Source organism: Macaca fascicularis, chromosome 16 (assembly GCF_037993035.2).
Source record: "Macaca fascicularis isolate 582-1 chromosome 16, T2T-MFA8v1.1".
Classification (NCBI taxonomy): domain Eukaryota; kingdom Metazoa; phylum Chordata; class Mammalia; order Primates; family Cercopithecidae; genus Macaca; species Macaca fascicularis.
Window position 1 is genome coordinate 65,258,500 of NC_088390.1, and position 21,563 is coordinate 65,280,062.

At 57.0% G+C, this 21,563-nt stretch overlaps 1 protein-coding gene across 16 annotated transcripts; it reads right to left on the reverse strand.

The window, feature by feature from the left end:
• Positions 1-5,709: 5,709 nt before the first annotated feature.
• Positions 5,710-21,062, reverse strand: UBTF (upstream binding transcription factor). Of its 16 annotated transcripts, none has more exons than XM_005584410.4 (21): positions 20,636-21,062; positions 17,606-17,730; positions 15,986-16,161; positions 15,300-15,383; positions 15,040-15,195; positions 12,608-12,672; positions 12,209-12,329; positions 11,739-11,849; positions 11,269-11,402; positions 11,002-11,143; positions 10,686-10,727; positions 10,480-10,593; positions 10,234-10,389; positions 9,750-9,905; positions 9,558-9,668; positions 9,080-9,168; positions 8,786-8,975; positions 6,988-7,035; positions 6,821-6,892; positions 6,576-6,719; positions 5,710-6,487 (listed from the first exon to the last, which is right to left on the reverse strand). In XM_005584410.4, the coding sequence occupies exons 2-21, from the start codon at positions 17,661-17,663 to the stop codon at positions 6,362-6,364; spliced, it is 2,295 nt and encodes a 764-aa protein (XP_005584467.1). In that variant the 5' UTR covers positions 17,664-17,730; positions 20,636-21,062; the 3' UTR covers positions 5,710-6,361. The 16 variants fall into 16 exon arrangements, with proteins under 16 accessions (XP_005584467.1, XP_065387733.1, XP_065387737.1 ...); XM_065531661.2 differs by lacking the exon at positions 20,636-21,062 and adding an exon at positions 20,169-20,283; XM_065531665.2 differs by lacking the exon at positions 20,636-21,062 and adding an exon at positions 19,290-19,347.
• Positions 21,063-21,563: the final 501 nt, after the last annotated feature.

The window sequence follows — 21,563 nt, forward strand, 5'->3', positions numbered from 1 at the left end:
CTTCCCCCGACCCAGTGCTTTTCTCCTGGGTGCAGAGTGTCCCTATGCTCACGCTCTCAGTCCCTCTTTAGGAAGGAGCGGGCCTTTTCCCAGCCGCGGTGGATGGCTGGATTGGCGCTTTCATCTCGGTTACTCTGTGTCTGGTGTCCTGGAACGGTTGTGTGACAGCCCTCTCCCCTCAAGAGATAAGATTAAAAAGGAGGATAGTCTGAAATCACATACTTGGAGCCATCTTTGGTTTTTAGTTTTCCGCAAATATTTTATTCTCACCGATTTCTCCTGAGAAACAGCAAACATTTATTGAGGCGATATTCCAGAGTAGTTAAGATCAGGCGTCTGATTTGAATTTAAATCGTTGGATCTAGCAAATGAGTTTCCTCTGCCTCAGTTTCCTCTGTTGTCAGTGGGCATAATGATAGTCCTATCTCATTGCGTTGCTGTAGTGATTAACAAGTCAGTGCATGTGAAACTCTTAGCTCTGTGTAAGTGCTTGGTAAATCTTAGCTGTTATTCTTACGGTGCTCCAGGTGCTGGGACAAAAGATGATATAAGACAGTTGTGCTTCTTCAAGAAGTTCACTGTCTTGTGGGATAGACAGGTAGGATAATAATTGCAAAAGAGTGTGACGAAAACAGCAGAGAGAGAACAGAGGTAGCCAGAAGGAGACATCAAATAATGTAAGAGAGTTGGTCAAGAAAGGCTTCTTGGGTTGGGCGGGGTGGCCCAGGCCTGTAATTCCAGCACTTTGGGAGGCCAGGAGCTCAAGACCAGCCTGCAAAAATGCAAAAATTAGCTGAGTGTGGTGGCATGCTCCTGTAATCCCAGCTACTCAGGAGGCTGAGGCAGGAGAATCGCTTGAACCTGGGAGGCGGAGGTTGCAGTGAGCTGAGATTGCACCACTGCACTCCAGCCTGGGCGACAGAGCGAGATGCTGTCTCAAAACAAAACAAAAAAGAAGAAAAAGAAAAACTTCTTGTAGTGGGAGATGAACCAGGTAAAGGTAGGCCAAGAAAGCATTGGATATCCCCAACCGGAAGCTTCAGAAGCCTGGATCAAGCTGAAACAGAGGATTGGGTGGCAGAATAGCTGGAGGTGAGCAGGCTGGATCATACAGGACAAAGCAAGTAGGTGTTGAAAGTTTCGCCTGTAAGCCATGAGGAATCCTCAAGGGGAATCATTCACCAGACTTATATATTTAGTAGATCATGCTGGAGTGTGGTCTGGAGAATAACTTAGAAGCAGTAGGTTTTTTTGTTTTGTTTTTTTTTTTAGCGTTTTGCTCTGTCACTCAGGCTGGAGTGCATTGGTGTGATCTCAGCACACTGCAACTTCTGCCTCCCAGGTTCAAGCGATTCTCATGCCTCAGCCTCCCTAATAGCTGGGATTACGGGCACATGCCACCTTGCTCAGCTAATTTTTGTTTTATATTTTTAGTAGAGACAGGGTTTCACCATGTTGGCCAGGCTGGTCTCGAACTTCTGACCTTAGGAAAGCCACCTGCCTCAGCCTCCCAAATGCTGGGATTACCGGCATGAGCCACTGGGCTTGGCCAAAAGCAGGTTTTTGTTACTGATTGGGGTGTATGGAGGAAAGGAGAGGGAGGTCTCGAAAACACCTTTAACTAGGATGGGGAACTCAGGGGAGGACATGGGAGGATGACTTCACTCTGGGGTATATTGAGGTTTCTGTGGGATCAGCTGATGGAGACCCGAAAGGTGATTGAACTTAGATCTGGCACAGAGAAGTAAGCTAGGTTTTCAAGAACTTCAGCAACATAGCCTCAGCCTTGTTTTTCTCTTATCTCCCACCTCCTTTTCAGGAATTCTTCCCGCCAGTGATGCTGATCTGTTTCTTACCTAAATATGCCCAGTACATTCTGCCCTAAGGAATTTGCGCCATGGCCAGAAAATCCTCCTGGCTTCTCCCTGTTGACCTAAATCTTTCCTCATATCCCCACCTGTGGCCATCCTCATACCAAACTTCTGTACAACTAGACTGTACTGTTCATTCTGTGCTTGGCCTGGGCTGCTCTGTGGTGGTGACCTCTTTGGGCATGTACCAGTCTTCACTGTTAGCACCAGTTCATAAACACTAAGGCCTGAGCTGGTCCTGACTCTGGGTGAGACCCTGGGGTTACAGCAGCAAGCAAGAGAGACACACAAACCTTGTCCTAGCGTGGCTTACAGCCTAGCAAGGCCTGATGGGAAGGAAATAAGGCCTGAGTGTGAAGGCATTCAGGCTGCTGAAGAAACATATAGTGTGGAGACCCTTTTTCTCAGGAGCTCAGGGAAGGAAGTGGTCTTTTAAGTGGAGCCCTGAATTAACTAGGCAGAGAGAACACCATGTGTATAGACCCTGGGACAGAGCATGTTATGTTCGAGACATGAATGGCCAGTGTGGCTAGAGCCAGGGCAGGGCTAACAGGGGCAGCAGATCCCCTAGGGCCTTGTGGGCCAGACTTATTCACCCACTCAACAAGTCTTTCTTGGGTGTCGAATGTATATCAGGCAGTTTCAGGTGCTGAGATTACTGTAATGAACAAGCAGATAAGGTGTCTTCTACTTGGTGAGATAGATAATAAACAAATACATAAACAAGAAGATGGAGGACGCCTCTCTAGAGCAGGTGGTTGGGAAAGGCTTCGCTGAGAGAGGACATGTGAGTTGAGGCCTAAAAGATGAAAAAAACATCAGGTATGTGTAGGGTTGGAGGAATAGCCATTCTGGGCCGAAAGAACAGGTGCCAAGACCCCGCGGGTAGGCGTGTTTGAGGAACAAAAGAGATCACTTGGCTGGATCACTGTGAGTGGTTAGGAAGAGCAGGGTGAGTGAAGATAAGAGAAGGAATGCAGGGGCCAAACCTTGTAAGGCCATGGTAAGACATGGTAAATTTTCAGTACAGAAATAATCAGATTTATTTCTGAGATAACTTTGGCTGCCATGTGAAGAATGGGCTGTAGGGGGCGAGAGTGCAAGCAGGAAGATCAGCTTTAGGAGGTCTTTGCAGAAGTTGAGCAATGATGGTGGCCTTAAATAGGATGGGCGTGGCAGCTGTGGGAGTCACCCTGTGGGAGGGGTCGACAGATTTGAGACAGCTTTAGGAAGTGGAATGGAGAGGTCTAGGTGATTGAACCTGGAGGTGAAAGGGAGAGAGAAGTCAAGGCCAATACTCTGCTTCCTAGGTTGAACGACTAAGCGTTTGGTAATCATTTCGGGTCTTGAGGTATGAGATGCCTGCAAGATATCCCAGAGGATGCAAGGGTGTCTACACAGGTCTGCAGCTTGGAAGAGCAGTCTCTGTCGGCACCACCCTTCAGAATGGTTGCATATTGGCGATCATGGGAGGTTGAAGGGAGAGATGTGAACACCTGGGATAAAATGAGGAAGAGCTGACACCAGCAGAGTAGATCAAGAAGGCAAAAGACAGACAAGTGTTCACCAGATGTAATGAACATGTTGGTTACCTTAGCAAGGAGCCTCAAGGGATATTGGTAAGTTGGAGGCCAAGAGGCGCAACAAGCTTTTTAGAAGTTTGGCCAGTATAGGATAGGGGTGAGGGCTGGGAGAGAGTTCTTGGACGGGACCTGGGTCTGCAGCCCTTTGAGTTTCCAGGAACCCAGCCAAGGCCTGCACGGGGAAGGGTGTCTTCCTTAATCTCAGAGAGCAAGTCATCTCAGCCCAGCCCAGCCTGCTTCCCATCAGAGGTCTAGATGGTCTTAGGAAAGTCATCCTTAACCCTTAACCTTTAACCCCGGGTGGAGCTGAAGGCTCAGAGTGGGAGAGTGCTCCCTCAACTCCCCACGATAAGCAAGCCCTACACTAGGAAGGGTTGCATGTCCAGGGCAAACCCTTGACCCTAATAGCTCATCACCTCCAATTCCCCAAGACCATGTACTCTGAATGAAAATGCATTTGTTCTCCAACTTCTCAGTCTTTAGTGGTCTGACAACCCAAAGTGAACAAATGGAATTGAGAAAAGGGCAAGAACAGTAGCACAGAACAATGTGAATATAGGTTACCTATGGAATCTTCAGGGAAGAGGAAGATAGTTCTAGGGAAAAAAGGCAAATTGGCTTCAAGCATTTTTATAGATCAAACCTGTTGGGTCACCCCTGTGAACTACATCACCTTCATTGATTCCAGTGACCAGACAGCAGTCAAACCTTTGTTTTTCACTTTATTATACAAAAAAGGGAAAACAAAACTTCCACAGTTGGCTTTAAGCATAGGCAGACACCTCTAAGCCACTCCCTCCCACCTCCCATGATACAAATTCAAGTTGTGGTTGTTGTTGAATCCTACAAAACACTCTTTAAATATTAGAAAAAAAGTTGGGGGCGGGGACGGGGGTCTTCCCACCCCAGCCATCCCATCCCAGTGCCAAAATGCACTCAAGAGTGACCTCTTACAGCACCAACACCCCCACCCTGACAGTCCTGTTTGTACTGTAAGAATTTTTCAATTTTTAAAACAGGAAAAAAAAAAAGGGCCCCATTGCAAGTTGTTTTTAAATGAAAATACATTCCACTGAAACACAACAGTGTAGGGCAGCCAAATAGGAGACTGGGGTTCTTTGCAGGGCTCTTGGGAAGAAATAGAACCTATAAACCCCTTTACTTAATTCCAGGATTAGGACAAAGGAAGGGGAATGGGAGTGGAGAGTAACCCCCCAGACCTCCCCACCCCCAGCACCAAGGTCCAAGGCGAAGCAGAGACTGTCTGCCTGCCTTTGGGAGAGGGACCCACCAGCCTCTCTGGGGCCAGGGCCTTTCCCCATTCCTGCCCCACTTCTGCAGCGAAGTTCCCGCTCTTCCCCCATTCCTTGGCTTTCATTCACAGGGGGAAGGTGGAAAAGCACCAAGCCCCAATTTAATAGGTCATTGACATGATCATAAAAAAAAAGAACCCTCCAAATTTAGTCAACAAAAAAGTAAGAACTACAGATATAAGGTGACTTGGCTTATTAAGAGGAATAAGGTACCAAAAAATTTGGGAAATGGCTGGGAAGAATTAGAGACAGCTGAGAAGCAGCTTTTGCAGACTTCTTGCCCAGCTGTGGGGTTGGGGGAGGAGGGAGCAGACCTGAGAAATTAAAGGAAATAGGGGGTGGTGGGAGGATTTAAGGAAAGCTGAAGGGATGTGTAAGATAGGAGCTCCCAGCACATTTCTTGAAGCCCAGGTTCTGAGCCTAGGGTGGCCAGGCTTGGCCCCTCAGATGAGCAGGGGAGGCCTTTTCCACCAAATACAAGCTTTAAGCTTCACACCATCTTGCCTGTCTTTCCGGAAGCCTTCCTGCTGGACAATGGAGACCAGCAGCTCAGATGCATGTGACCCTGGCAGAGGGAGCCTGGTCTGGGAAGCATCCTAGAGTGGCTTCGGCACACTCCCCCAGTGGAATCAGAGACTGGGCAAAATAGAGGATGTGGAGAATGGGATAGCCTCAGTCTGCTCCCACCAGGGTCAACATCTCCCGGCTCTCACCGACCCTTTTTCCAGATTCACAACAAACTGATGTGGGCTCTAGGACAGACCCCCTTACACACACACACACACTCTCTTTTGCACACATCCACAGCTGCACCCATGCTATGTACAGGAACACACATACACATACTCTCTTCCACACACATCAAGACCATTTTTAAAAGGTTCCAAACCTACCCCTAAACCCTCCCTCTCCCAGAAATGACAACAGAGACGGCAGCCGAGATCGGTAGGAAACGTCTCGTTGACAGCTCAGAGCTTAAAAAAAAATATATACACATATATAAAAAACACTTCTGCCCCCTCCCCCATGAATGGGTCCAGGCAGCTCCTTCCTGCAGGGGGCAGGGGAGAGGGCCACCAGGGCAGCGCCTGTTTTCTCGAAGGCACCAGCCCTCCTCTCCCCACATTCCCTGCCTCCAGTTCCAATGCAGGGGTCCAGGTGGCAGGCCCCTCTGGGAAGGAATGCGTCTTCCCCAAGCTTCCACCCCACCTTGGATTGGGCCGCAGGTGTGGAGGGCCTCATCGAACTCTTTGGGACCCCCCCCACCCCCACTCTCCGGTACACTGTCCATGCCGGAACTGCAAGTGCAGAGAAGTCGGAGGGGTGGGCCAGGCTGGTCCGGTGCTGGCTTAGTCTGATGGTTGCTGTCCCTGGAGGAGGACCCCCAAGGGCTGATGTCTCTGAGGCTGCAGAGTCCTGGCCTGGGCTCCTCCAGCCCCCTACCCCCACCGTATTTTTTTTTTTTTAAAAAGAAAGAAAGAAAGTGGGGGATGCCAGGGGGGCAGGGGACAGAACATGGGGGAGAAACAAAGGTGGTCAGTTGGGGAGGGGAGCTCCTGGGCTCTCCCTGGCTGCCCTGGGGTGGGGCTGAGCCTCAGTTGGAGTCAGAGTCTGAGGAGTCCCCTGAGGAGGAGGAGCTGGAGCTGCTGCCCTCGGACTCGTTGTCTTCATCCTCATCGTCATCCTCGTCATCATCTTCGTCCTCATCATCCTCTTCATTCTGGGGGGTGAGAAAGGATGTGGAGAGTCATCAGGTGACCATCCTGGCAGGAATCCCCTCCCCTCCCACTGTGCCCTGTCTGCCCCACCTCATCCCCATCCTCGCTCTCGTCTTCGCTGCTGGACTCGGAGGAGTCGCCGCCATCTTCAGAGGAGTCCCCATTCTCATCATCTTCCTCTTCTTCATCCTCATCCTCATCATCCTCATCCTCTTCATCATCCTCCTCGGACTCCTTGGAGGGACAGAGGCACATCAGTGGTCTCTGGTCTCTGCCCAGCCATTCCAGGCAGTCCCACCCGCCCCATGCCCCTGCATCTGGGAGGGGCTCCTTACCGACTTGGACTGCAGAGTAGTCCGGCTGGATTTGGGGTTTGGGCCTCGCAGCTTGGTCATGCTCTTACGTTTCTGCAGGATGGGGACACGAAGGTGGCAGCCGTGAGTTCCAGACACCCCTGAATCCCCCCACCCCTACCCCACTGCTGCTCTGCTCCCAGACTCACGTTGGAGATGTATTCTTTATATGCTGCACGGTCCTGGGGAGACAGGCTCTGGGGGAGACAGAGGTGGCAAGGGTTGGAATATAGCCAACTACTGCTGACTGAGCATGCTGGCCCAGTGCTAGGCAGTGGGCTGAGCATTTATATATCATCACCCCATCTTATCCCTCCCAGGCTCCCTAGATTTTAGGTCTCTGCAGAGAGCCCCTGTGATCTGAGAACACAGCTCCAATTTTTTTTTTTTTTTTTTTTTGAGACGGAGTCTCGCTCTGTCGCCCAGCCCAGGCTGGAGTGCAGTGGCGCGATCTCGGCTCACTGCAAGCTCCGCCTCCCGGGTTCACGCCATTCTCCTGCCTCAGCCTCCCGAGTAGCTGGGACTACAGGCGCCCACAACCGCGCCCGGCTAATTTTTTGTATTTTTAGTAGAGACAGGGTTTCACCGTGGTCTCGATCTCCTGACCTTGTGATCCGCCCGCCTCGGCCTCCCAAAGTGCTGGGATTACAGGCGTGAGCCACCGCGCCCGGCCTCCAATTTTTTTTTGAAACAGGGTCTTGCTCTGTGTCCTGTGTCACCCAGGCTGGAGTGCAGTGGCACAATCTCAGCTCACGACTTGGCCTTCTCAGGCTCAAGTGAGCCTTCCAACTCAGCCTCCAGAGTAGCTGGGACTACAGGTGTGTGCCACCACACCATGCTACCTTATAATCATTTTTGTAGAGACAGCAGTCTCACTATGTTGCCCAGGATGGTCTTGAACTCCTGGCCTCAAGTGATCCTTCATACCTTGGGCTCCCAAAGTGCTAGGATTACAAGCGTGAGCCACTGCACTGGCCCAAGCTCTAGTATTTCTGCTTCTGATGCCCAGAGTCCTTCTATAAACCACTAAGACTGTTGGTTTTCACATTCACCCTATTGCTCTACACAAATGGAAGCTCCTATCAGAGTCTTCCTCACTCTTCCTCACTCCAAAGAAGTGCCCCTGTGATAAGTCAGCCTGGCATCATCAACCACACCCCAACATCAAACCCTTGAGCCACTGATGAGGCAGTGGGGCTCGCCAAGCTCCTGAAACAGCAAATCCCCACAATCTTCCTGGGTCCTTGGCCAATGTGCCTTGGTGAGTGGGAAGGACACAGGTGATTCCCTCCACTTTTCAGATCTGACTACTCACCCAAAGCACAGAGGGGAAGCACAAAGGCCAGCAGTCTAGGAGAGGTCCCATGGTCCCAGATAGGGGAGGAAAAGGCAGTCTGATTTGGATTCTTCAACTTACTGTGTGACCTTGGACAAGTTACTTAACCTCTCTGAACCTTGGTTTCCTTATTTTTAAAAGGGTGATAGTGGCTGGGGACGGTGGCTCAAGCCTGTAATCCTAGTGCTTTGGGAGGCCAAGGTAGGCGGATCACATGAGGTCAGGAGTTCAAGACCAGCCTGCCCAACATACGGTGAAACCCCATCTCTACTAAAAATACAAAAATTAGCTAGGTGTGGTGGTGTGGTGCCTGTCTGTAGCCCCAGCTACTCTGGAGCTGTGGAAGGAGGATCGCTTGAACCTGGGAGGTGGAGGTTGCAGTGAGCCGAGATCACACCACTGTACTCCAGCCTGTGCAAGAGAGCAAGACTCTGTCTCAAAATATAAAAACAAAAGGGTGATAGTAACCGTTATCCTGCAGGATTGCGAGGGCATGGAATGAAATCATGAATGAGACCAGCCAGCACAAGTGGGTGGGTGGGCCAGGCTGGGCTGGTGCTGGCTTAGTCTGATGCCTCCCTGTTCCTTTCAAGGGCCCCTTGCTCTCTCACCTTGACCCAGAGGTCCAGATGCACCTTGTACTGCTTTTGCTGCTCCTCGGCCAGCTTTTTGTAGTGCTCCTTCTGGCTCTGGGAGATGCGCTGCCAGCGGCTGCCTATTTCCACCATGCGCTCCTTCAGCGGCAGGTGGTTCAGCTCCCCATTGGACAGCAGCTCCTGGGAGAACTTCTGGTAACCGTTCCTGGAAGGTGGGGGTGGTACAAGGAGGGTCAGGACCCCAACAAAGCAGCCCTCCAGCCCTGACCCTCCCCCACCTCCAGGGCAGGCTCCAGCCCCCAGGCTCACATGGGAGGCTTCTTGGGTTCTCCCTGGAATTTCATCTTCTTAGAAGAATTTGTAGCAGCTGGAGGTGCCCGCATCTCACTCAGCTCTCTCTGGAAGGAGAAAGGTCACATTCACCCCCCAGTCCCACCCCCAAAATACTGTTGCCTTCTGCCCCATGCCATCAGCACCTTAGCTGGCTGCCTTTTTCTGTGCTGGGGAGGAAAAACAGGTAGAGCTAGTGAGCAACCTCCTAACAGCTCACATCTGTAGCAGGCACCACAGTTTACAAGTGCTTTCACAACTGCTCGTGTCCCCCGAGTCAGCCTGGAGGCTAGCAATGTCACCCCCACCTTACTGATGAGAGACAGGGGTTCAGAGAAGGAAGCTGAGGCTTGCTGAGGGTCACAGACCAAGACTGGGCCTTCTTGCTCAGAGAGGCTCACCCAAAGGGGAGTGCTCGAGCTTTCAACAAATGGGGTGGCCCCAGCCCCATTCCTACCTCGTATCGCTTTTGGTCTTCGGCTGCCTTCTTAATCCACATCAGTTTCTCCTTCTTTTCCATGTTATTCCAGGTCATTTCCATGGCTTTCAAGGCCTTCACCCGGTCATTCTGAGGACCAACAAGGGTATCAGCCCTGGGAGGGGTCACCCGGGGCTGGAGGCTGCAGTACTACCTCTTCCCACCCGTCACCTTGAAGCGGGCCAGGTAGTCGCCGATGACACTCTGTTGCCAGATCTCCTCAGCTCTCTTGGGGGACTCGGGCAGCTTGCCCCTTTCCTCGCGCTCCCCGCCGGGCTTCCTCTCTGACTGAGCCTTGAGCGCCGCCTCCCGGGCCTTGTACTTGGCCTGCGGGGATGGCCCGGGCGTCAGCCTTCCACCCACCCCCAGGGGGCGCGCGCTCCCCGCGCAGCAGCTCAGGCGCACCCGCCAGCAGGCAGAGGCGTGGGCTGGTGCAGATGTCTCCCGCCTGGGGCTCGCCCCCGCCTGGCCCGCAGCGCTCAGCTGACAGCTTCCCGCCTTCCGGCTGCTGGGCGCCGGCCCCACGTCCCAGCCCAGGCACCGCGTGGCTCAGGCTGGCTGAGGCGGCCAGGGGCGAGGTGGCGCGGCCCGCCAAGGGGAGGAGGGGGCCCTGGCAGCCCCGCTGAGGGCACGGCGCTCCGCCAGGCAGCCTGACCTTCTTCTTCTCAGACAGGTCGTTCCACATTCGGGCCAGCAGGCGGGTCAGCTCGCTCTCGGAGAGCTCAGGCCGCTCCTCCTGCAGCTGCCGCCGCTTCTCCTCCGAGAAGATGAACATGGCCGACACGGGCCGCTTGGGCTTCTCGGAGCCGCCCTGTCCAGGTGCAGAGGGTCGGGGTCCGTGGTGCTGCCAGGGAGCCCAGTCTTGCCCACCCCCGCCTGCGCGGCCGCACCCTCTGCCCACCTTGCCCCCTTCCTGGGCTGGCTTCTTGGAGGCGGGGCTGGTGGCCTGCTTCTTGTTGATGTTCAGCATCTTCTCCTCCCCCAGGACCCGCTGCTGCTCCTCCTCAGGCAGGCTCTGGAGAGGAAAGAGGGGCACAGGGCTCACGAGGGCTCTGCCTGCCAAGCCCCAGTCCTCTCTGCCCACTGCCCTACCGGAGGAACACTTACCTCCAGGAAACGGAGCAGCTCCACCTCGTAATCTTTCTTTTTCTGGGAAAGTGAGTGGAGTCAGGATCATTCTGGTGACAGTGTCACCACAGACCCTGCAGTACTCAGAGGACAGTGACCTTCAGTGGGCCTCCAGAGCCTGGGTGTGGGCTGGACTCCCTGCCTGGATGGGCTCAGTTGCTAAGCCCAGCCCAGCCCCACACCGAATTGGAGGCAAGTACCCAAGGCACACGCCACCAGGGACTGACTAGCCCAAGATGGGATCAGACCTCATGCTTCAAAACCCCAAGGCAGGGTGGCCCCTGCCACAGCTCACCTGGTCACACTTCTTGTGATAGGCGTCCTTCTCCTTCTGGGACAGCAGCTTCCACTGCTGGCTGCACAGCACCATGCGCTCCGTGCTGGGCACGTCCTTCATGTTGGCCATGAGCTCTGCGCAGTACAGCGAGTAGCTGTTCCTATCAGAGCCATGGGGAGAGAGGCGCAGCCCGTGAGCAAGCAGGACAGCAGGCCGCCTCACCCGTAGAGCCCAGCCCAACTTCCCAGCTGCCCACTCGCCCACCCACCCCAGGGCAGCACTCACGGAGGTGGCTTAGTGGGTCGCCCATCAAACTTGTCCTTGAGCTGGCGTTCAGCTTTGGTGAGGGTGGACTTGGTGATACCCTCCTCACTGATGTTCAGCTCTGGGTGCTTCTGGATATAGTCTCTCATGATCTCCTGCAGAGCCAGGTGGGGGGATGGAGGGCAATGGGGTGTGGGGTTAGCTGCGGCAGGGGCACGGGGAGAGCCGCTGGGGAGGGCAGGCAGGGAGCAAAGCTGGGAATGGCTGCGCGTCAATGGTGTCACATGAGACATGGTGCCCTGCCCTGCCCTAGCCTGAGATCTCATAGGGGTGGGGGGTGGGGAAGGTAGGGGCAGAGGTGAGGGGCCCAGAAGGCCCCTCCCTCAACAGAGGATGGGGAGTGACACCTCCCGCAGAGTGCGGTGGCCACGGAGTCAGAGGGCAGAGGCTCGTGAAGAGCCGGACAGGGAGGAGCGCAGCGGAAGCCTAACCTCGTACTCCTTCCGCTGCTCCAGGGCCTTATGAATCCATTTCAGCCTCTTTTTGTCCGAGAGCTGAGACCACTGCTTCCCCAGGGAGTCCTTCACCTCCTTCGTAGTGGCCTGCAAACCAAAAGCCGTCAGACACGCACAGGCAGCCAGGGGCAGGGGGAGGGGGAGGGGGGAAGGGGGCACAGATGCCCCCGCCCCCTCAGGCCATGGGAGGTCACATCAGTGTCCCCCACAGGCCAGGAGGGGAAGGCGGAGAGGCGGCAATCCCGCCTAGGTGCAAGGGGACTGGCTCATACACGCACGCACGCACACGCTCGCACGCCAGCTGGCCCGGGCCCTGTCCATGCAGCCCACCCCTGGGGAGGGGCCTCCTCTCCTGCTCCCCTGCACCGTGCCCGGCCGACCTGGTGCGGCTCCCCCCTGGCCACCGCCGTGCATCCTCCATCCCCAGCCCTTGGCCGGACACTCACATCTGGCCGCACTTTGAGATACACCTTCTTCTCGTGGGTGTACCACAGCTGCTGGGGGGTTTTGGGCTTCTCTGGGATGTCCGATTTCTTGGCATTCTGGATTAGGTCGGGGTGATCCTCCCTAGCCAGGACATGGGGAGCAAGGATCAGCAGGGGACGCTGTCAGGGCAGACCCAAGCTAGCTGCCCCACCCACCAAGCCTCCTGGGCCTTTCAGCTGGGGCTTAGTGGGACAGTGGCTGCCTGCCTGTCCCTGCCCCTGAGCATGACACACTAGGGCTCACATGTGACCCATCCTCTTCCATGCCTCAGAGATGGCAAACTCCAGGCTCTGGCCAGGGTTAGCCTATTCTGCTGCCCCCAGTTCCCCATAGCCCTCCTCTGGGCTCCACTGCCTTACCTGAATCGGGCCAGGTTTCGCTCGAACTCCTGTTTCTCTCTCTGGAAGTCCTGAATATATTTCATCTGGGGGGAGGAGGGGATAGGGTCACCCAGGACCCAAGGGTATCTTGCCCTGAGCTATGAAGGCTACCCAGGCCCCTCCTCGCTGGCTCTTCTGCCTCCCACGCTGTGATGCAGGGAGTGGAGGCTGGTGCCCTGCCCGCCTCCCGGCGGGACTCACCACAGAGCAGACCTGCTGGCTTCTACCACAGATGGTGGGAGCTGCAGGGGCTGCCCAGACACTGAATCCTATATCCTATTCTCTCCTTCTGAGCGAGAGTCCCAGAAGGGGGCCATGGCATTACCCACAGTCACACAGTGCGTGGTGGCAGCGCTGAGGCTCCCCCACTCGTTTCTCCAATACCACAGAACTCTCACAGTGGAGTCGGGTGCAGGCCTTGCTCCCTCTTCTCACTGTCTGAGGCAGCTGACATTAGTCTGGCCCCTTGGAGGTGGCCTCTACATAGGGCCAGGGCTGGGCTGAGTCCTATTTCCAAGGCATGAAGGGAGATTGTGTGGAGGGGAACCCAGAGTAAGTTCTTCCAATACAAGTCACAGCCAGCTGCCCTGCACCTTCCCGCCTATTTCTGACACCATTACCTTCTTCCCTTTCTCTAGGATCCCAGCTGTCTGTCCCCTCCAGCCCTCCCTCCCTCAGCCCACTCATTCTCTCCCACCACTTGGCTTCCCTTCCCTTCATCACCCCCTTTTTGGCCTCCCCACTGCCTTCCCACCCTCACCTCACTCCCTCCCTGCATCTTTCCCCACTTCTGCAAAGTCTCCCTCTTGTTCCTCCTTTCCAATGTGTCTCTTTCTCTTCATCAACCTCCTCTCTTGGCTGCCACGCAATGTCCATCTCTTCTTTCATCCTCGCAGGCTCACAAGAGTGGCACTGGCAGGTGCCAGGAGCTCATGGCAATTGAGCCCAACCCGCCTCTTATAGAAGCACCAGACAGAGAGAGGCAGCGCTCCTCTCCCATAGTTCCCACAGAAAACCAGAAGCAGAGCTCAGCCTCCTCTTCTCCAATCTCAGTCCTCCTCAGACAAAACAGTTTTAGAGCTGGAGAACACCACACAGACCTGGCTCACCTCACATAAGGACCAGGCCCAGAGAAGTAAAATGACTTACCAAAGGCCCCATACACAGCGATTCAGTGGCAGAGCCAGGAGAACAGGCCCAAGTCTTGTGCCCCCCAGGACAGCACCTCATCCACTCTACCAGTTTATTCTGGCCTTCCCTGACTCTGACTCTAGAGCTTGGCCTCTCCCTCCCATCCCATGAGTGTCTGGGTGTGTGCAGTCAACTGTCCAACATCCTTATCAAAAGAGTCAACAACAGTTCCAGCAATCCATACCCCTGCTCTGCTTGGGCAGTGGTTGCAGACAGCTGGCTTTTTTGGGTACAGCACCAAGGGCATGTCAGTCTGCAGCCAGGGCATGCCAACCAGGAAAAAGGGCTACTAATAGCATAGCGGCGGCTGGTGCCACCTTTTGAGAACTGGCTGTGTGTGGCTTTGTTTCCTCTCCAAGCAGATGTGCTCCTTGTCTTTCCCGCTGCCCTTCCCCATCTATCCCTGGCTCTGTCTCCTTGTCCAGTGTCTCTTGTGTCCCCTGTCCCCATCCCATCTTCCTCATGTCCCATCTGCAGGGCTCCTCCAATGTTTTGCTGCCTTTCTCTGGGAGGGACCTTCTGAGCTCTGTGCTGCAGTCCTGCCTGGGAGGCTTGGGCAACCCTCCAACCAGGGTTAATGCTTTGATGGTCTGGGACAGTGCCCGACCTCTGCAAGGAACAGTATGAGGCCAGGAGGGACAATGTGTGTCCTTGAGTGAACATGTGTGTGTGGAGAAGGAAGTGCACTTCACAGGTGGACATGGCAGTAACAGCACTGGACTGGGACTCTGGGGCACTAAATCCTGCTCTAGTATCAATAGTTGTGTCACCTAGGACACTTAACCCTCCTGCACCTCAGTTCCTTGCCCACAAAACTGGGATAACCTTTTCCTGGGGTTACCTTCATGAAGACATCGCAAGTATCAGATGAGACCATGACGGGAAACGTCATAGAGAGTGAAGAAGTGCTGCGCAGCCTAACAGTGAGGATGGGTGTATGGGGGAGAGAGCCTGATGAAACAGAATGCTGTGGGTTTTCTGTAGGGGGAAAGGTTGGTCTGAGCATCTGCTGTCTGAGCATCTGTGGTGGTGCCTGTGCCTGAACATGTGTGGGCCGAGGAAGGGGCGATCAGGTGTGCCTGCCCAGGACCTACTCTGCTGTGCTGACTCACCCTCGTCCCTGATGCCAGGTCTCTCCAAGGCCTACCTCCAACCGACCCACACCACACCAGCTGCTCCCAGCCTCTCCCCTCCTCCCACCTTAACTCTCCTCCCCCCACCTTCTTCTTCTCCGGAAGCTCCTTGTATTTCTTGGACAGAATCTTGGTTAGGTCCAGGTTGCTCATCTCAGGGTGGAGTTTCGCATACTTGGCCCGCTTCTCCATGAAGAAGCGGAAATAAGGGGTCAGGGGCTTCTTTGGGAAGTCTGGGTGTTTCTGGAAGAAGGGACAAGGAACAAGGACACAATGGAGGTCAAATACCATCCGTTCTTTGGATCTTTCCTCCCCTACCCCTCATGCTCCTCCTTCTAGTAACTCACCTTCAGTTTTTTGCCTTTGTAAGGATTTTTAACATGTTCCTGAGCATCGAGGATCAATTCTGTCAATGTACGGAACTTCCTCACCTGGAAGAAGAGGGGCGGGAGGAAGGGGAAGTTGGGAAAAGGAAAATGCCACACAGTAGCATACCCCCATCTTATAATGGGTCTCTTCTACTCTTTACTAGACTAAATTTACCAAAGAAGAGCAGAGGCCAACAGCCAAATGAAGCAGACTAAATTTACCAAAGAAGAGCAGAGGCCAACAGCCAAATGAAGCAGGCACCCTGACACCCAGGCACTGGCCCATGCCTACCACAGAGGCCCAGGCAGTCAGTACACACCAAAGGCCAGCAACAAAGGGACTACCTGACCTCAACCTGGTTGTCCATGCCAGCACCTCCTTCAATCTCAGCATGTTAGCACCTCTGTCAATCTCAGCACAGCTCAGGCTGTTCGGCTCAAGACCACCCAGATAGAAAGTGGCATAACTTTAAGCCAGTGCTGTCAACCGTGCCACCTCCCAAAATGCAAAGGGGCAGGTAGAGAGCTAACGTGCGACCACATGAACGCCTCTCCTGGTGTCTTTCCTTCCTGTTTACAGCCTGTTTCACTTCCCCTACCACGGCTGAGGAGGGGGTAATGTTTGTATATGTATGTGCGTGTGTCAGAAAGGGGGGATCAGTTACCTCGTTAGAAATCTCCACCCATTTGAGCTTGCACATGTCTCCAGAAAAGTCCTTAAATGCAACTTTTTCCCAGTCCATATGTGATTCGGTGGTTTTGAATTTGGAGCTGTCATTGGATGGAAGGTTGTTCTTCATGCATTCCAGCAAAGTCAGCATGTCTTCCTGGGACCAACGGTCTGGTGAAGGGTAACAGAGGCCATCATGCCTGGCTCATGCTATCCCCCAAATCTGTTCCCCAGTTCTTGAGTGCTCAACTCTTCCTCCCTAGGGCATCCCAGCCCCTGATTGCTTCCCATCTGAAGGCAGAGACAAGATATGGCTCAGCCCTAAGGAAACTGTGGCCATACTGGATGAGGGCAGGGACTCCAGTCCAGACCATGCTATACCTAGAAAGCCAGGCTCAAACTCAAGTCTGGCTTGCTTCAAAGCTATTATCATTTCTACTGTGCCAAGCTGCAACAGGCAGCTATTTGCTATAAGGGGAAGAGGGGTGGAAATGAAGGTACAGTGATTCAGGACTTTGTGGGAAATGAGATAGCTTGTCAGAGGAGGGAAGCAAGGAGGCATTGTATCTAAATGTGCTGCCAAGTTCAAGTTCTGAGTGGATATTCTAAATGTGCAAGGACTGAGGATGGGGTGTGGGCAGTAGGGAAAATTCATGCACATGTTTCTCCTGCACAGCTGGAGACTGATGTTAGAGATACCCACTATCCCCTGGCCCCTCAAGGCAGATCAAGGGAGAATTTCTGGCAAATAAGAAAAAAGAAACAGAAACAGAAGCAGGATACAGGGCAACTCTGAGGCAAAGTAGGCAGGTGCACAAAAGCTCTCAGGGCCCTGATCCAGGGAGAACCCCCAGAATTACAAGCTGTCTTGTCAGCCCAACTCCCCAGGGAAGCAAGACCAGGTCTGGACCAGTTATTTTCAGCCACTGAAATGCAGCCCCAGAGAGCTCTAGGCCTCTGTGGATGGGCTGGGAGAATAGTCACCCAAGGCCAGAAGTCAAAAGGGCTCTCCATTTTCATTTGCATCTCGTAACCTAGGCCAGGGATTCTGCAGAATGGGCCACAAGGACCCATAATCCCCTCTCCCCTCAATGTCCCACAAGCATGGCCAGCTGCCCAGCTCCATCCTACCCTCCACCCCCATCCAAACTGGATCACTGCTGAATGAGGCAGAGATCTAGTTGAGTACATATATCCCATGGCTTGGGGCCTCAAACCACCACAACAGCCCTCTTCTCCACCTGCCTCTACAAAAGCCTCATGGTCTTCCTAAAAAGCCTGAGAAGCCTTCCCTCTACAGTCATCATTCCTCCCATTCCAGGACACTGGGCTGGGACACACTTAAGGCTGAATGCAAACCCCAGAAGGCAGGCCTCCTCTAACATAGGGTGTGAGGGACAGGGAGAGAGGGGAGGTAAGCCACTCCAGGCCAAAAAATTTGGATTCAGCCAAACCAATCAAGTGTGGGAGATGCTTGATTCATAAGTACTCAAGGCACTTTCTCCCCCAATTCAGTGTATGCAGACTGGAAAAGCCCTTGAAGAAGGCAGTGTGCCCCACAGCCACGAGGCAAAGAGGGTTTAAGTTTCAGAGGGCTGGGAGTGGATGCCCCTACCTTGGCCTTTGGGGGCGGCCATTTCCAGGTCTGTGGGGCAGTCGGCTTCTCCGTTCATCCTCCAGCTGTCCAGCCACCTCCTCGGTCGTGCTGGCCGGGCAACCCGGGGTCAAAGCCACCTCACCCTTTGGAAGACATACAAGTTCCCACTCAGGAAGGCTGAGAGGTGAACGACTTTCTAACCCTCCCCGCCCAGAGTAAAGGTGGGCAGGTCCACGCTCTCAGAGACCCAGCCATAACCTTATCAGACTTAAGGGGTCTCTGGGAGGGAGAGTACGCCCCTCCTCTTCTTCCTGACCCCCCTCCCCCAGCCCCTGCGGCCCGGCTCCGCGGCGCGCGCCCTCCCCTGCCCACGCGAGGGCCTGCTCCCAGCTCCCGCGTGCAGCGAGCGCCCGCTCTCCGCCCCCCTTCCCCAACCCCAGCCAAAAAAAAAAAATCTCCTCCTCCTCTGAGCGCCCGCCCCGGGGAGGCCCCAGGCTGGAGGGCGGGGGAAGAGGAAGGGCGGGTAAAGGGCGCGCGCGGCCACGGAAGCGGGCACGCGCCCCAGTCTCCTCCTCCCGCCTCCCCCCAGCCGGTTCCCCCCGCCTCCGCAACCCGGCGGGGACCCGGACGCAGCGCAGCCGCCGCCAGCCCCGGAGCGCAGCGGCCGCACCGCCCCCGGGGACCGGATCCGGATTCCCGCCGCTCCCCCCTCCCGGGCTCCCTTCGCCGTCCCCGCCCGCACAGGCGGGCGAGCAGCCGGAGAGAAGCGGCCTAGCCTGCCCCCCGCCCCCGAGCCACCCACCCCGGCCAGAGGCGCCGCCACCACCCAGCCACCCCGACGCGCACGGAGGAGCCCGGCACAGAGGCGCGACCGCGGCGGGAACCGCCGCCTCCTCCCCCGAGCCTGCGGCCCAGCCCCGCCGGCGCCCCCGCCCCGGCCTCCGGGGAGCCGAGCCAAGGAGAGGGCGGGAGGACGGCGGCCGGGAGGCGGGGGCGCAGCGCTCACCGGCCCCGCCGCCCCCTCCGGCGGCCGGGGAGAACTGCGCCTGCCGGATCCGAGAAGCGCGGGCTCCTCCGCCAGCGGCCGTGGCTCGGCTCAGGCCTCGCTTCCTGCCTTCCCCTCCCCCGGCTCTCGGCGTCCTCCCAAGTGCCCTGGTCTGCTCGCGCCCGGTCCCCTGCTCGGTGGTCGCTCCGGGTCCCTGCTGGGCGCCCACCGCAACCCGCGGTTCGCTCCCTGCTGTCCGGCCCCGAACCCAGCGCGCGTCCTCAGCCGCCTCGGTTACCCGGCGCAGCGCGGCCTCCGGGCTTCCCGCTCCGGCGGCTCCCTCCCCGGCTCTGAGTGGCGGCGCCCTCCCCCGCTCGGCCGGGCACAGCCGCAGCTCCCTCCCGCGGCGGCAGCGGCTCCTCCTCCGGGCGAGGCGGCGGCGCTGGGGCGGCGGCTGCTGCTGCTGTGGCGGCGGCGGCGGCGGCTGTGGCTGCTGCCTGCTGCTCCTCGCGGCGAAAAGCACAAAGCACAGCGCCCTCCGCCTGCAGGCAGCCCGCCCGCCGCCGGCCCCGGCCTCAGCTCGCACACCCCCCGCCGCCGCCGCAGCCTCAGCCGCCGGAGCGGGGAGGAGGAGGGAGAAGGGAGGAGGAGGAGCGGGAGGGGGGGCGGGAGAAGCGGGGCAGCGAGCGCGTCCTTCCCCGTAGAGCGCACACCGACCCCCGGGGAGCGAGCGCCAGCCCGCCCGCCTCGCCGGCTCCGCTCCCTCCCACAGCCTGCCCGGGCGGGCTCCGCGGGGGGCAGCTGGGAGGAGGGGCGGGAGCTGGGGGGACCCGGGCGGCCGAGGCGGAGGGAAGGAAGGAGGGGAGGGGGGTGGTGGTGGTGCTGGTGGCGGCGGCGGCTGCTGCTGCTGCTGCTGCCGCCGCCGCCGCCGCCGCCGGGGAAGGGGGGGGCCGGGGCAGGGAGACACGCAGCCGCCCGGATGGCGGCGGGGCTCGGAGCCGGGGCGGGCGGGCGGGCGGGCGCCGAGAGCGACCTCGCCAGACCCGCGGGGGAACTAGCAGGCTTTGCCGGCGCGGGAGGGAGGGCCGAGGCGCGGCCGCGGAGAGGGTGCCCGGAGGGGCCCCCGGCGGCCAGGAAGGCTTGGGGGGCGCCCACAGCCCTGCTCCGGAGCTCTCCCCCAAGTCCTCCCAGCTCAGACTGGGGCTTCCAGGCCAGCTCTCTCCCGCCTCCCGGAGCGAGCGGTCCGCGCCCACCCTCATCCCCCGGAGCGTGGCCACTGGTTTGGGGCGCACGCACGCCGATCGCGGCGTCCAGCTTCGGCGCCTACCTCGCGATCCTCTCATTGCCGAACGGTACATAGGAAACTTTAAAAAAACCCAAAACCGAAAATCTCTGCATTAAAAAAAAATCCCCGTTGCTCTTTACACCCCGGAAACGGCGAGGGAACGACGGGCTCCGGCGGAGGGGCCGCTGTGGGAGCCGGTTCAATCCAGCCCGGCATGGCTCCCAGGCCTGCCCGGGCGCATGGAGATCGGTGCCGCCGCCACTCGTAGCAACCCCTCTCCCCCGAAATCCGCGGCGCCCGGGCTCACTTACCGAGCGTGTGGATGGGAGCGCAGGCCGGGGGCACCTGGGAGCACGGCGGGCGGAACAGCCGAGCCGCAGCTCCGCTGCAGCCGACGCCGGGGCAGCGAGTCGCCAGACAAAGCCCGAGATGGCGAAGCGGAGCGACGGCTAATGGCGAGCCCCACGCGCCGCGCTCCGCCCGCCCCGCTCCGCCCGCCCGCCCGCCCGCCTCGGCGCAGCGCAGCGCCGCTCCGAGCGCTTGCCCGTCAGAGCCGCCTCGGCGCCGCCGCCTCCCGGGCCACCCCGGCCTCGCCTGGCCCCTCCGCCTCCTCCGGGCGGCTCAGCCTCACCCCTTCCCTCCCACTGCTTTAGGGGTTGCACAAAAAAAAAATTTTTTTTTAAGTAAAATGGTTTTCTTCCTTTTTTTTCTTTTTTCCTTTTTTGCAGGGCGGGCGTGTTGAGACTTTTGGATCTTTCTGCCCGCAGCTCGCACTCACCTGCGGAGCCGCCGGGAGGGCTAGGGGTGGGGGCGCGCGGGGCTGGAGCCGGCGAGCGCGGGTTGAAAGCCAGCCAAGCTCTGCAGCGCCCGACCCGGGCGTGTACGCCGCCGCCAGTCCCCGCAGAGAAATCGTCCTCCTACCCCCGCCTCCATCGCTCTGCGTTTCTCTTCCAATCAGCCGGTCGCTTGGTGGCTCCTCCATTCTCCGGCCAAGCCCAGCTGCCTAGAGCGAGCTCCACTCCTCCATCTGTTCGCCGGGGTCCTCGCTCCCCTGCCGGGGCTGGCGAGGCGGCGTGAGGCCGGAGGGGGATTTGCAAGGAAACCTGCCTGCTTCCCGCTCCCATTGCTCCATCCCCGCTGCCTCCTGCCTCCTGCTTCTCTCCTGCGTCTTTCCAACTCTCCCCTGTCGCCACTGGTGTGTGTCTGAGTGTGTGCGCGGTTTTTTTTTTTTTTATTGCTCTTTGCTTTTGCAACCCTGAAGCAAAAGGGAGGGGGGGTAGTTACAGGGGAAAAAAAAAAAAAGCGAGAAAGAAGCTCTTAGATTTGCAACACATCGGAAAACCGAGGGAGCACCCCGCCTTATCCGATCTCCATGCTCCGCGAGGGCCTTCCGGGTTTTAAAAGGACGAGCTTATCAATGTCCCCCTCTTCGCTGGGTTTAGGATCCGAGGAGTCCGAGCAAAAAGTTCTCCCCCTGGGTCGTAGTGAGGGGTGTCAGGGTGGGAGTTGCGGGGATTTTTCAAGAAGAAGCGGCTATCCTTCCTACCCCGGCGTCGGTCACTGGGCGGGGGTAGGGGAAAGAGCAAAATCCCAGTGGGTTTGCGCGAGGGATCTTCTGGGGTCGAGGCGGCGGGGGGAGTCGGAACCGGGAGACACCACTTGGCGCATCTCCCCCTCGGTCTATACCTCCTGTCTTTTGCCAGCTC